The following is a 14,588-nucleotide window of genomic DNA, read 5'->3' as shown; positions in this document are numbered from 1 at the left end:
CTCTGCCCCGGTTGGGGGCGTGTGGGTGGCGACCAGTCGATGTGTGTCTCTCTCACATCGATGTTTCTCTCTCTCTCTTCCTCCCTCTCTCTCTCCTGCTCTATCTGAAGACAAATGCAAGAAGTGTCCTCGGGTGAGGATAAAAAAAAAAAAAAAATTGAACATTCTTATATATGTTAATGAAACTGAATTCACATTTAAATACCTTCCCACACACAAAAACAAACTCCAGTCCAAGATGGTTTTAATGGTGTATTCTATCAGACGTTAAGGAAGGAAAATATTCATGTTCCACAACACCTTCAGAAAACTGAGGGACACTTTTCAGCTAGTTTTATAAGGCCAATATAACCCTGATACCAAAACCAGACATCCATTACAAGAAGTGAAAACTATAGCCCAATTCTCCCATTAACATAGATGCAATCTGTATTAAGTAAGAATTCAAATCCAGAAGTATATAAAACGGATACTATATCAAGAGAAAGTAAAGTTTATCCTAAGAATGCACAGATAGTTTAACATTTGAAAATCAATTAAAACAATTTACTCTACTAACTGAATATAATAGAAAAAAATCATATGATCATTCAAATAGAGTAAAAATATATGATGTAATTCAACATGCATTTGTAATTTTAAAAAGTTCCCCGCATACAAAAAATGGGAGAAAATATCCTCAACCTGATAAAGGCCATCTACTCAAAATACCATGATAGCTTAGCACCATACCGATGGGAAAGATTTTCCTTTAAGAACGAGAACAAAGGAATGTCTGCTAGCACTACTTCTATTAACATAGTAGGAGAGATCTTAAGCAATGCAGTAAGAGAAGAAAGAAAAAACTAAAAAGCATACAGATTAGAAAGGAAGAAGTACAACTATTTGCAGATGACATGATTGTACCTGCAGACAATAAAAAAACAACTACAAGGCCCAGCTGGTGTGGCTCAGTGGTTGAGCGTCGACCCTGCACCAAGAGGTTGTCAGTTTGATTCCCGGTCAGGGCACATGCCCAGGTTGTGGGCCTGATCCCCAGCGGGGGGCATGCAGGAGGCGGCCAATTGATGTTCTCTCCCATCGATGTTTGTATCTCTCTCTCCCTCTGCCTTCCTCTCTCCCTGAAAATCAATAAAGAAAAAAATAATTTGAGCCCAGTTAGCCACCAGGAGCCCTTCTTAGTTGGTGCCCCCCACCCCTGCCCCAGGGTTCACAGGTCCAAGCCTCATCTTGGTTCTTTGGCCATGGGCCAGCAAGTCCATGCCCCTGACCTGGGCTGGTTTGCCCTTTTGCTTTTGAAAAAGAGGTTCCTCTGCTTTTGCATTATCTTTCTGGGAGAGAAACCACTCTCTCTCCACGCTATTCTTGTCTCCCAGCCTCAGATCTGCACGGAGCCTCTGGGGTGGGGTGGGGACAGCCACTGTGGGGGAGCTCGGGGACAAGGGAATCTTTCTGGGGTGATGACAATGTCTGATACATTGATAGGTATGGATTATTTGGATGCACGCAGTTATTAAAAACTTCATCAAATTATACATTTAAGATCTAGGCATTTCAATATATGTATCTTATACTTCAATTTTAAAAAGTAGTTTTGAGAAGTAAATTGAAATACAATCATTAAACTACTTTAACAAAATAAGCTCAGTAAAGTCTGCTTATAAGAGAAATCAATGTAAGGCGCCAGCTGGGCACTAGACTGATCAGGGTGGATCACTTTGTAAGGCACACTAACGTCTAGTCACTGTGTTGTGTACTTTAAACTAATATAACATTGTATGTCAACTATATTGAAAAAATAAATTGAAATAAGAGAAATCAAAATAAGTCTGGGGCCTATTGGAATTGAACACTTGGTAATTAAGAAAAAGGGGAAAGAGAAAGCAGGGACATCATTTCCTGAGGCCTTACTAAGACCTCTGCTAATGGCTTCACATGAATTGTTATCATTTAATTCATACAACAACCCATTTTTCAGATATGGTAGGAAAAAAACATGCCTTAGTAAACAAACCCACCACCCTCCGCAAAACCTTAGCTATAAGGCCCCTTATAAACTCATACCAAAGTACTCTTTCCTCTTTTTAAATTTTCAAGCAATAAGTGGCAGATATTTTTGTCAATGTACTGTCTCTAAGAAATGTGAACCATAGGAGAAAATGCCTATTACCATTTTTTGTTTCAGCAATACTCGTAAAATATGCACCCGATCTACGACCGGAATTCTTGAAACATCTTAATGCTGTGAAACACTAGACTATCTGCCCTTCACAATGTGAGCTGGGGACTAGAAAGCATGATTTGCCTAATAAATATTCTACCTCGTGCTCACAGGTAAAATGAGCCTAGCACAAGCCCTGCGGTCTCAACAAGAACCTCAAGAACAAAATCACTCCTAAGCGCCTGTGCAAACAGCAGGTGGTTTCACAAAGGGCAGCAGGGAAGGGCAAGGGTGATGGTCCTTACCACAGCCAGGACAGCGCGGACGAAGACGCCCAGGTACACGGTGGTGGCCTCTGACCAGTCGTGAACCGGTCTCACGTCCTTGTGATATTTCTGTAACAGATGCTTGGTGAGATGATGCAGGGTGGAGTTCCTGGGGCGAGCTGTATCTATGGCTAGCATTCCTGGAGAAGAAAACTATCATCGTGAAGATGAAAATAAGAGCCACGTGGCATCTTCAGATCTCAGACTATTCCGGACGCGGTGGCTCCTTGCAGAATATAGTTTCAGCTGACCCGATACGCTTAAATCCACGGCCGGCTGGTAGATTTTTTTTTTGGCAGTTTTAAATAACTGATGTAAGTAAGATGATAGCCTATGTGCCCAATAGAGAAATCTCATTGTCAAGATAAATAGGTCCACCCCATCTCTAAGGATGCCAAACTGCACCCACAATGTCATTTCCATAACAATCATGCATCTTGAAGATGAATCCTTTCCTTGTCCTGTAACACCTCCTGCCACATGAAAGAAACCTTCCTATACACTTAGCCCAAACTGAACTTTCCCCTTGGATTTGTCTTTTGATTTTCCATTTGTAATTCAACCGTTAAATTGAAAACCCAGGTAAAAGCACGGACCACGGATGACCCCAAAAATCTGCGTGGATTTCTAAATAATAGGATTAATGAGATTCCAATTCTTTCTTTCTCCTCCAAAAAAATCCACTTATCTCACTTGGTCTGTCTTTAAGTAAGATACACTTGTCAGAAAATGAGATCTTCATTTTGGGAAAATTCTCTGTGGTTCCAGGGAGCAACCATTTCCTATGACCCAGGAATCTTGATTTGTGGAGGAGCAGGCGTTGGTGTTGGGGGAGGGGAGGCCAGCAGGAAAGAAGCAAGAGAAATGAGCATCAACGATTGGAAGTGACAAATTTGTGAGGGTTTTCTCTGAATTGCAAAAAGATATTTTGTTCACAAGCTTTGTCAGCCCGTGGGGAATTCAGAGCTTCGCAGACTCATTGGGCTGAAGCAAATTGCACACCTCCTGCCACAGCGCCTGGGTGAAACCCATCCGTGGTGTCCTGCGCGTGGATTCGCCTGCCTCTCAGTGGTCTTGATGGTTATTTTGATGAGCTGCTGCAGGTATGCAGCATCCAGCAGGAAACTGTAAATGAGGTATCTCCTCCCTGTGCGACAATCCTGTTTATACCCATTTCTTTATGAATGATGTCATGTCACTTGCCGCCACAGGCAGCAATTTCTATGATTTATTAATGTCATTGTGACCAAAATGCTAACAACGATGCTGGAGGTGCAATTCCAGACTCATTGTGGGCAGTGGAATGTTCGCGGTCATTACCATCAGAGCTGGGAACCTAATGAGAATGTTAACTCTCTAACTGTTCACCCCGAAGATGCCTGAAGGGGCGTCAGCTACCCAGGCGTGCCAGACTGAGGCGGGGGGCTTGCATCAGGCATCGTGTTTCGTGTGTTTTGTGAACTGTGATTGTCAACGTGCTGTGAGCCTCTCCACCTGGGCCCGTCTCTCGCCGGTGTGCCCCCGGGAGAGAAGTGGGAAGCACACAGCAAAGCTGGTCTGGTGCTTTTCCGGCAGACTCCGCTTTGGGCAACTTCATTTTACCTCGCTTGGGAGCTCCCAATTCAAGTCCCAGTTGGGGAAATAACCGAAACTGCATGTTTCAGTCCAGGAAACTGCCTGAGACGGAGTTAAACATAACAGAAACGAACGCCTGTGCCCTGCTCCCTCTGCTCAGGAAGACGGTTCCAGCTACTCTTCCAGGCAACAAGCGATGGGCCCCCCGCGGAGAAACACTTATTTCCTCAAACATGTCAAGGTCTTTGGGTGAAAGGAGAACGTTCTGGAAGCTAGAACTAGGAGCAAAGGAGAAACAAGCAATGATAGGAAAAAAATAAGAAGCACACGAAATGGACTTAAATAAGGTAGAAGGGGAACACGTTGTTTGTTTAAAATGGGAAGAAATAATAAATTGCATTTCTACGATAAATGCAAATTTGCCTGAGGAGAAAGATCTATTACAGGAGAGAGATTAAGGATTTAAGTGACCATTAATTAACAGTAAATTATGCCCCTTGAAAGCTAATGTGACATTCACGCAGACACTAAATGACTCACAGTAAGTGATGTTTCTCGGGCCCAGTCCTCACCAGCCCTGCCTCCTAATAATCAGCTTCCAGCGACTCACTTGGCAGACTGTTGGAAAGGAGAATGTGTTAGGAACTGAAGGAGGAACGCTTTTCGGTGAAGAGAGATTTTTTCAAAGACAAGAATACAGTAGAATTACTCCTTTGTTTTCCTATTTGAATGAGTGTCTCTTACACACACCTCTCTTACAGTGTTCTGAGCACTTTGATTAAATCAGCTATTCTGGCTTTAGTGAGTATACTGTCTTTAGGATAATGAGAGTCATACGTACATCTGAGAGGTTGTAAGGACGTAGAGGGTGAGGCCATGGGACTATCGGATACCTCATTCTGACTGAATGCCTGCTCTGAGTCAGGCACCAGGCCACAGGCTTTTCACATGAATGATCTCATTTAACTTTTACAACAGCCTATGAGTTAGACACTGTCCAGCCCTATGCCTCATGATTACTACAGGTGAGGTTAGTACCGCCTACGGTCCTACCGCTTGCAAATAAAGAGCCTGGAATTTAAAGACAACTGCTCTGTGACCTGGCTCCCTGAAAATATTAGCAACAGCGGTGAGTGACCTTCCAAAGACAGACTGACACATTGTATGCTGTACATTGCTGGGCAGACATACCCATTGTTACTTTCTGTGCATGTGTTTTTTCACGTCAATAATAGTTTCTATTTGCATTGCGCCTTATAATTTCACCCTGCTATCTTATTTGATCTTCATGAATAGACAAACTAAATAGTTAACTTGCAGGAAAACGGAGTCTCTAAGAGATTAACTGTCTTGCCAGGGTCGCCTGGCTGGGGAGTAGGAACTCAAGGGTCCTCTGCATCCAGGCCTCCCCCCAGCACACTGCCTCTGGGAGCAGTCGTGAATGTGGCCAGTGTAGTGACCTCATATTTACAAACCATCTTGATATTACCCCAGGTGAAATCCCCAAGGGCGGATTTTTCTGCAGCAAATGTGCTCAGTATGATTTATGGTCAAGCACAGGTTGCTAGACACTGTTAAAACACCCTTTTCTGCAACATTTAGAACAAAAATCAAGCATAATACAAAACATTAGAAAGGGACATGGTTAAAAAGAATTTCTTCTGTTTTCTTACCTTCATTTTTCTATCTTATCTTAGTTTAATGTTCATAATTATTTTCTGCTGAAAAAACCCATTTGGCATTTAATGAAATTTCCTCTGTTTTCGTTTTTATAATTAAAATAGGCTTTTATCCTTTAAGTTCAATAATCAGGAGTTTTATACTTTAATGATGTGGTTATGTTTTTTTTCCTCCACTGAATATAAAAGTCATTTCCAGTTTCTTGACTACCAAATTCCTTCCTCATCTCCGTAATTGACTCATTCCACTTCCAGTTGTATCTTAAAACACGGAAATTCAGAGATGGGCTCTAGGAGAACCCTCAAGAAAGGAGGATATTGGGAAATACCAGCATACAGATAAATTCTTGATTCATGCATGTTTTCTGAGAATCAGTTGTGTCTTAACTAAAATGGCTCAACTCAGTCCAGTCAATGCTGGCACTGTAGAAGTTTAGTTCCCAAAATTTAGAAAAACCATATTAGCTTCTACGGTATTTTTAAGAGGAATTGTACACTCAGACATGCAAGCCGAAAGGACTCGCCTTATGAGACAGACTCACGCACACAGACTTTGTGTGGCTGTCTGGAAACTCCCGATACCTCCGTGGTATTCAGGCGTCTGTCACCAGGATGTCTCCAAGGAATGCTTGCTCTGGGTTACTAAAAGTTTGTGATGAAGCCCAGACTATTTTGGATAATAAAAAATACACAATTCAGACACAAGCAATTCTGAAAAAGAATGCCCCACACTCAAACCAAACTGCAGCAGAGCATAGTCCTAGGAGAAGCAGAGATTCGGCAAACAGAACATTCCAGAGCCTGTTCTCAGCGGTGTGGGGAGAGCATCCCTGCGTGACCCTGTGTGTACACGTATCGGTAGCTGGAGCAGCAGCCTCCTTGCAGCCCGCGGGACTGCATGTCACAGATGAGCAGGCGTGAACACTCGTGAAGAGCTACGCCGCACGGTGGAGAAAACCCTGTCTAGTTTCTCAGGGTCAATGTTCAGCGCCTGTTCGATCCCTCAGAGGACTCACCTGAGGCAGCCACCAGGACGAAGGGCCACAGCGAAGCCATCGAGACTTGCCAAGTGTCTGGACAGAAAGAGAAACGCAGACTTGCCTGTTCGAAAGACTGACACCAGATTTTGCTACAAGGCTGCTCTCCACTTGGCTCCTCTGTTTGCTGTCCTGGCTGGTGCTACTTGGTAAACACCAAACGGAAACCGAAGGCAACACCAGCACCAGAGAAATGTTTTGGAACTGGCACCATTGCACGAGCCCTTAACTTGTCCATTTGGTCCTGCCCCAGGAGCAGATCATGGCCAACATTTCAATTTCGCTGACAGGAGATATCTAAGTGAATAATGCAATCTAAGAGGAGCCCCCGAGGACAGGAAATTCCACGCTAATATGATTTCCTTTACAGCCTTTACCTAAGGCAGTGCTCTTGCTAACATTCAGGACACTAATCTCATTAATAATTGAGATCCAAATAGCTGTTCTAAATATGCAGTAACATCTTCAGCATTTCGCAGTGGCTGCTGGGCTCTTGAATGTCACAGAGCACACGGACACCGGTGCTGCCTAACGAAGAACGGCCGCTCACACGGCGGTGGGCCGTGCGTTCTGTTTTCCCTGAGCCCCTTTAATGACAAGAAACATTCATTTTTGATAAATGGGGGTGCTTTCTAATTGTTTAAATCCTCATCTGAGAATACACTCCCCCCCCTCCCCCCCCCCCCGGATTTATCTTCAGAGAGAGAGAAACATTGACATGAGAGAGACACTGAGTGGTTGCCTCCTGCACAACCCCGACCAGGGCTGGGACAAACCAAAACTGAGGTAGGTGCCCTTGACCGGAATCAAACCCACAACCCCTCGGTCCTCAGGCTGATGCTCTAACTGCTGAGCCAAACCAGCCAGGGTAGGAGTGCTTTTAAAATTTTTCATTGCCCACAATTCAGAAAGTAACAACAGAAGAGAGGATGCTCTAGGCTTATTGAACATGGGAACTACTAAAGTGTAATGTCATTCAATAAATTCGTCTTCACTTTTTTTGCTAATTATTATTATTTTTAAATTCATCTTTATGTTGAATGTATTACAGACTTTCCCCCTTCTTTTCCTCATTGACCCCCTCCTCCCCAATCCCACCCCACTCCTGCCTTCCCCACACTACTGTCTGTGTCCATTGGTTATGCATATATGTATAGAAATTATTTGGTTTATATCATCCTGCCCTCCCTCCCCTCTTCCCTTTGAGGTTCATCAGTCCAAAAACCAATTTGTACTTCTTGATTCCTTCATCTTTTCCCCCATCCCCCAGCCCCCTACCCCCAATCTGGCAAGCAACAAAAAGTTCTCTGTATCTAGGAATCTGTTTCTGTTCTGCTTGTTCATTTTGTTTGTAGATTCAATTGTTGACAGATATTTATTAATTGCCATTTTAGTGTTCATATTTGTGTTCTTCTCCTTCAAAAAGATCCTTCAACATTTCATATACAGTGATACCTCAGTTCTCGAACGCCTCGGATTTCGACCAAATCGGTATTCGACCAGGAGATTCGAGAAACTTTTGTCTTGGAATCCGAACAAATATTTGGAACTCGAACTTCCGAGATGAGCCGAGTTGAGCCGAATGGCGTTCATTCGGCCCAGCGCGCCTTGCTTGTGTCATCAGTGTGAGTGCAGAGAGAGAGTCACGCTTTGTGGAGAGAGTCACGCTTTGTGGAGAGAGTCACGCTTTACACTGAATTGAACCCTTAGACATACTGTACACTTTTATTTCTTGTTGAGACTTATGTTTTTCTACATATTATATACAAATTAGGCCAGTAAATAGGCATTTTCTGGGGCTTGGAACGAATTAATCCAGTTTCCATTATTTCCTATTGGGTTTCATTGCTTCGGTTCTCGAACAATTTGGTTCTCGACCGAGCTCCTGGAACGAATTATGTTCGAGAACCGAGGTATCACTGTAATGCTGGTTTGGTGGTGATGAACTTCTTTAGCTTTTTCTTGTCTGGGAAACTCTTCATATGTCCATCAAATCTAAATGATAGCTTTACAGGATAAAGTAATCTTGGTTGTAGGTCATTACTTTTCATCACCTTGAATATCTCTTGCCACTCCCTTCTGGCCTGCAAAGCTTCTTTTGAGAAATCAGCTGACAGTCTTATGGCAGCTCCTTTGTAGGTAACAGACTGCTTTTCTCTTGCTGCTTTTAAGATTCTCTCTTTGTATTTAACCTTTGGCATTTTGATGATGATGTGTCTTGGTATAGACCTATTTGGGTTCAACTTGGTTGGGACTCTCTGTGCTTCATGGATTTGTATGTCTGTTTCTTTCACCAAGTTAGGAAACTTTTCTGTCATTATTGTTTCAAATAAGTTTTCAATTTCTTGTTCTCTCTCTACTCCTTCTGGCACCCCCATGACGTGAATGTTGGCATGCTTGAAGTTGTCCCAGAGGCTACTTACACTTTCCTCATCTTTTTGGACTCTTTTTACTTTTTGCTGTTCTGATTAGGTGTTTTCTGCTTTGTTATATTCCAAATTGATGGTTTGTTTCTTGGCTTTACGTACTCTACTATTGATTCCCTGTAAATTATTCTTTATTTCAGTTAGTGCCTCCTTCATTTCAGACTGGTCCTTTTTATGTTGTTGATGTTTTCACTAAGTTCCTTGGAGGTCTCCTTGAGTTCCTTGAAGGTCTTACTAAGTCCCTTGAATGTTTTACCAAGTTCCTTGAGCAACCTTATAATCTGTGTGTTTGAATTCTGCATCTAATTGATTGCTTATCTCCATTTTGTTTAATTCTTTTCCTGGGGTTTTGTTCTTTTCTTTCATTTGGGACATGTTTCTTTGTCTCCTCATTTTGGCTGCTTTCCTGTGATTGTTTCTATGTATTAGGTAGAGTTGCTATGTCTCCTAGGCTTTGTAGGGTGGCCTAATGTTGTAGGTGTCCTATAGGATCCAATGGCACAGTCTCCCTGATCACCCCAGCTGAAACCTCAAGGTGCATCTCTAATGTAGACTGTACACCCTTCTGTTGTAATTAAGTCTTGATTGCTGTTGGCACGTCAATGGGAGGGATTTACTCAGGCTGATCAGCAGCAAGGACTGGCTCTGTGCCCACTAGCCACTGGCCTCTGACTACCTTGGAGGATCAGCTCTGCAGGGGCCCACCACACAGAGCAACACTTACTTCAGCAGGGCTCTGGTGCCCACTGAGTCTGCTCATTGAATGTGTCACTTGTGGAGGTGGTTGGGTAGTGGTGTTTTGATGTGGTCTGAAGCTGTCCACTGGGTGTGCTAGCTCTGGGGCAAGGTCAGCCACTGCCTGTGTTGACCCTATCTAGGGTCACCAGGCATAAGTTACAAAGTGATCTTCCAATGGCTGTTTCATGTGCTGGGTTTGGAGGTGCTCAGGAAAAGCCAAGTTGTGAACCAAGGCTGGCTGCTTCTAGTGCTGGGCCTGGGGCCACGTAATGAGAGGTATGGGGCTCGGTGAGACCAGGTGCTGCTTGTTTGAGAGACTTTAGGAAACTCTGAAGCAAGATCCAATCCTATGGTAATGCCTTTGGAAACAGCTTGGGTGGGCCCAAAAGTTGGGTGGGGCAGGGCCTCAGGGAATCACCAGGGCGGGGGGGGGGGGGGGCGTGTGAACCAGGTTGCTGGAGTCCCAGATATGGTGGCTGTCTGCTGCCCCAGGGAAGGGCTCACCAAAGGAGCAACAGCTTCCACCAGCACGTCTGTCCAGGAGAAAGCCGCCTCTCCAGCCCTCCTCCCGAGGTCAAACAGCTCAGTGCTTCCCTGTGTGTCTCTGGCGTCCCTCAAGCTGCCACCCCTGTGAGCTTAGAGGGAGAGAGTCTGACAAGTCCGTGCGCAGGCCCTTTAAGGAGCTGCCTGGGGCTCCAGCCGCCTCAGCCTCCCTGAGCCTCAGTTCCCGCTGGTTTTCCAGCCAGAAGTGATGGGGATTCTCTTCCTGGCACTGGAACCCTGAGCGGGGCACCTGGTGTGGGACGGGGACCCCTCAGTCCTCAGGGAGGACCTTCCCAGCCGAGGTGTCCTCCTGATTTTTATCCGCCACCCATGGATGTGGGGCCAGCCTGTCCCCTCCGCCCTCCTGCCAGTCTCAGTGTGGCTGCTGCTTTAATTGCGTAGCCGTAGGACTCCATCCAGCTCGGGGCCAGGGGTTCTGAAGGATGGTTGTTCTGTAGCTAGTTGTAACTCTGATGTGGTTGTGGGGGGCCGGACACCGCGTTACCTCCCCGCCGTCCTGCCCAGAAGTCTCCTTGTCTTCATTTTTTTGGGTGAGTGCCCGTGCGCTCTTCATTATTAAAAAAAGATGCGTAATTCTCTATAATGACTCTGTCTTCCACTGCTGGACTCCTAGATGCTCTAGAAACAGAAACTGCATTTCATTCCATTTTCAGACGCTGCCTTCCTTGTACCGTAAATGGGGTTGCGGCGGCACGCGCTGAGGTGAGATTTCACAAAGCGAGTTCGAGTTCACAGGGGAAAGCGAACCCCCATCCCTGTTCTCCTCATTGCTCAGTCCCTTCGTTTAGAATCCGTGAAGTTCTCTTCCTGATTCGCATCTGCCAGTGCGGTGTGGCTGATGGCTCTCTCCCTGCAGAAGAGAGCTACAAGCGTGGGAGAGGCAGCCAGGGTGACGGCTGTGGTGCAGCCGGCGGGCGGCATCCGGTGTGGACTCGGGGTTCTCCACGTGCAGCTCAATACGGAAGGTACACACCAATGTAAATGTGTGTCTTCACACGTTCACACCACACGTAGCCCCAGCTCTATGTGCTACTAGGCCCGGGAGCAGGGACACTCCAATAGAGTGAGTACATCTCATACCCAGATCTTAGTTTCTAAATACCGTATTACCTAAAAGGAAGAAATGGAGACATGACGGATGCCAGGGCTCAGACAGGGCTGGTATAAGAGCTTAGAACAGCCCAGCCAGTGTGGCTCAGTGGTTGAGTGCTGACTCAGGCAGCAAGAGGTTGCCGGTTCGATTCCCAGTCAGGGCACATGCCCAGGCTGTGGGTCAAATCTCCTGTGGGGAAGCATGCAGGAGGCAGCCAATCGATGTTCTCTCTCATCGATGTTTCTCTCTCTCTCTCCCTGTTTCTTTCTCTCTCTCTCAAATTAATAAATAAAACTTAAAAAAAAAAAAAAGAGCCTAGAACATCTTGTAGCATAAAGTAAAAAGTTGCTAAAAGAATGATGGTGGGGGATAAAAGAACAGAGGAGGGGCTCCCTATGGCCAAATCTGGGACAATTTGAGCATCAGAATAAATAATAATGGTGAAAAATTAGAATGCACTAAATAAGTAATAATCCACAAGTCCATACTGATTTAAATAAATAAATGAAAGGGAAGAACGGAAGCCTTTTCCTTAAATTAGAATGCCAACTAATAAATGTAGAAGGAATGATGCATCAGCATAGTAACAATGCACTTAAGAAACATCAATGGGTGATAAAAACTAGTTGCTGAAAGCTGACAAGGAACAGGACATTTACACAACGTAGAAATGACAGAGACTGAAAAAACACTTCTGGTGGAGAAATCCGGCAGGAAGAACCTTAATCAAGTGATGAAAAGGAACAGCACCAGTCATGGGAATTGTGCGCCATGAGGTAGGAGGAATGGAAAAGACACAGCAGCCCGGATGGCTCTGTAGATTGAGCGACATCCCATGGACGGAGAGGTCCCGGTTCCATTCCCAGTCAGGGCACATGCCTGGGTTGCAGGCTCCATCCCCAGTAGGGGGTGTGCAGGAGGCAGCCAATTGATGTTTCTCTCTCACATTGATGCTTCTATCTCTCTCTCTCTAAAAAATCAATAAACACACACACACACACAAAAGGAAACGCCAGACAACCCATGTTGTGGGACATGCTACAAAGTATCAGGTGTGTAATCTTCAACAGAGTCAAAGTCATGAAAGTCAAGGAAAGACTAAGAAATGGCATCAAACAAATGCAGATTAGAGATACATGACAACTCGACATAATGTATGATTCTGAATTGGATCTGTTTATTGTAAAGACCATTTTGGGGAGAATTGGTGAAACTTAAATGGAGTCTGTGGATGAGATCATAGTAATGTAGCAATGTTGATATACTGAGATTATATAACACAATATTCCTGTGTGTAAGAATAAAACACTAAGTTCTCAGAGGTAAAAAGGCATCATCTGGGCAACTTATGCTCAAATGGTTGATGGGGGTGAGGGGAGGGAGTTCTATTATTCTTCCAATTTGCAGTGCATTTTAAAATACTTCTGAGGAAAACAAAATAAAATGTGACCTGGTAGAGGATTTTTGATACAAAGTTACAAAAAGTTTATTGGAGAAATATTCATCAGAGATATTTATCTCTAGATTTATTTACCTGGTGACCAGATAAATGGAGCTTCCTTGAGAGCTAAGATCACCATGGATTGATCTGGCCATCAAAGTCCCAGATTCCCATCAGTTCTCCGAATTGTCAACTTCTACCTAAGACAGTGGTTCTCAACGCTCCTAATGCCATGACCCTTTAACACAGTTCTTCATGTTGTGGTGACCCCCAACCATAAAATTATTTTTGTTGCTACTTCATAACTGTAATTTTGCTACTGTTATGAATCATAATGTAAATATCTAATATGTAGAATGTATTTTCATTGTTACAAATTGAACAGAATTAAAGTATAGTGATTAATCACAAAAACAATATGTAATTATATATTGTGAAACATTTATTTCTAATTACAAATAAATGAAATTTTGTCTTGAAGCATGGTGTAGCACGGGTAACAGTCTTAATATAACAACAGTAAACTACATTGCTACATTCTGTGACAGTATGCGTAAAAAGCCAACATCAGTACAAAGGTTGAGATTGCTTCTTTCTCACCAGATCTGAAATTCTTGGGCCAGTCTTTGCAAGAGCACAACGAAGATCATCTTCCACAACAAGTCTACTTCTGTATTTAGACTTGATAACCAACAAGCTGGAAAACCCTGTTTCACAAAGCTATGTTGTTGGAAATGGAAAAAGAAGGCACAACACAGTCTCAGACAGAACAGGATATGACTGCAAACACTTGATCCAGAATTTTGTCCCTGGCATTGTAGAGAAATCAGTTCTCGCTGCATCACTGTTAATAAGTTCAATGAACTCCTCTTGTGCTGTCTCAGGAACATCTTCAACTTTGACTGTGAATGGGCTTCTGGCAAGTGCAAATGGGGTGTCAGGTAGATTTGGAAAGTACAATGAAATTTCGTCTGCAAGCATGTGCAAGTGTCCTTTCACAGAAATTATCATTGTAATCCTTTTGTCTGGTTCAATGTCATGTTCCTCAAAGAAAGCAGATAAGGTAAGCAACATGTAAATTTTATTTTCATCCAACTTTTTTTGCCAAAGCTGAAGTTTCATTTGGAATGATCTGATCTTTTCAGACATATCGAGGCATGTTGCATTTGGTCCTTGTAGTGATAAATTTAACTCATTCAAGATGGCAAAGATGTCAACCAAGTAAGCTATTTTCTGCAGTTCACTTTTACTGCTGAAAACTGCGGTCTTGCTTTCTGATTAAAAAACGTTTTTAGTTCATCACAAAGCTCAAAAACACGTTTAAAACTTTTTCTGTCAACGACCATCTCACTTCAGTGTGAAATAGCAGGGCATTGTTCGGCGCATCCAACTCGTTGCACAGTTGTGAAAACAGTTGACTGTTTAAAGTGCTCGCCTTTACAAAATTGACAGAACTTAGGATGCTTTTCATTACTTCTTGTAACTCTTGTGGCAGCATCTTCATTGCTAATATTTGCTGATGACTCATACAGTGAATTCTGACTACTT

The 14,588-nt window shown here is 43.7% G+C and overlaps 1 protein-coding gene across 1 annotated transcript in view; it reads right to left on the bottom strand.

Annotated features, from left to right (window-relative positions):
- Nucleotides 1–2,647, bottom strand: part of HTR3B (5-hydroxytryptamine receptor 3B) — a 39,598-nt gene extending 36,951 nt beyond the window's left edge. Inside the window, 2 exon segments of the mRNA XM_036258197.1 lie at nt 2,467–2,631; nt 2,633–2,647. Coding sequence (XP_036114090.1) covers nt 2,467–2,631; nt 2,633–2,647 — 180 coding nt within the window.
- Between the last annotated feature and the right edge of the window lie 11,941 nt (nt 2,648–14,588).

The sequence above is a fragment of the Molossus molossus genome, unplaced genomic scaffold, assembly GCF_014108415.1.
Source record: "Molossus molossus isolate mMolMol1 unplaced genomic scaffold, mMolMol1.p scaffold_m16_p_13, whole genome shotgun sequence".
Taxonomy (NCBI): Eukaryota; Metazoa; Chordata; class Mammalia; order Chiroptera; family Molossidae; genus Molossus; species Molossus molossus.
Note: the sequence above shows the minus strand (reverse complement) of the source record. Positions and strands in the feature narration are given on the sequence as shown.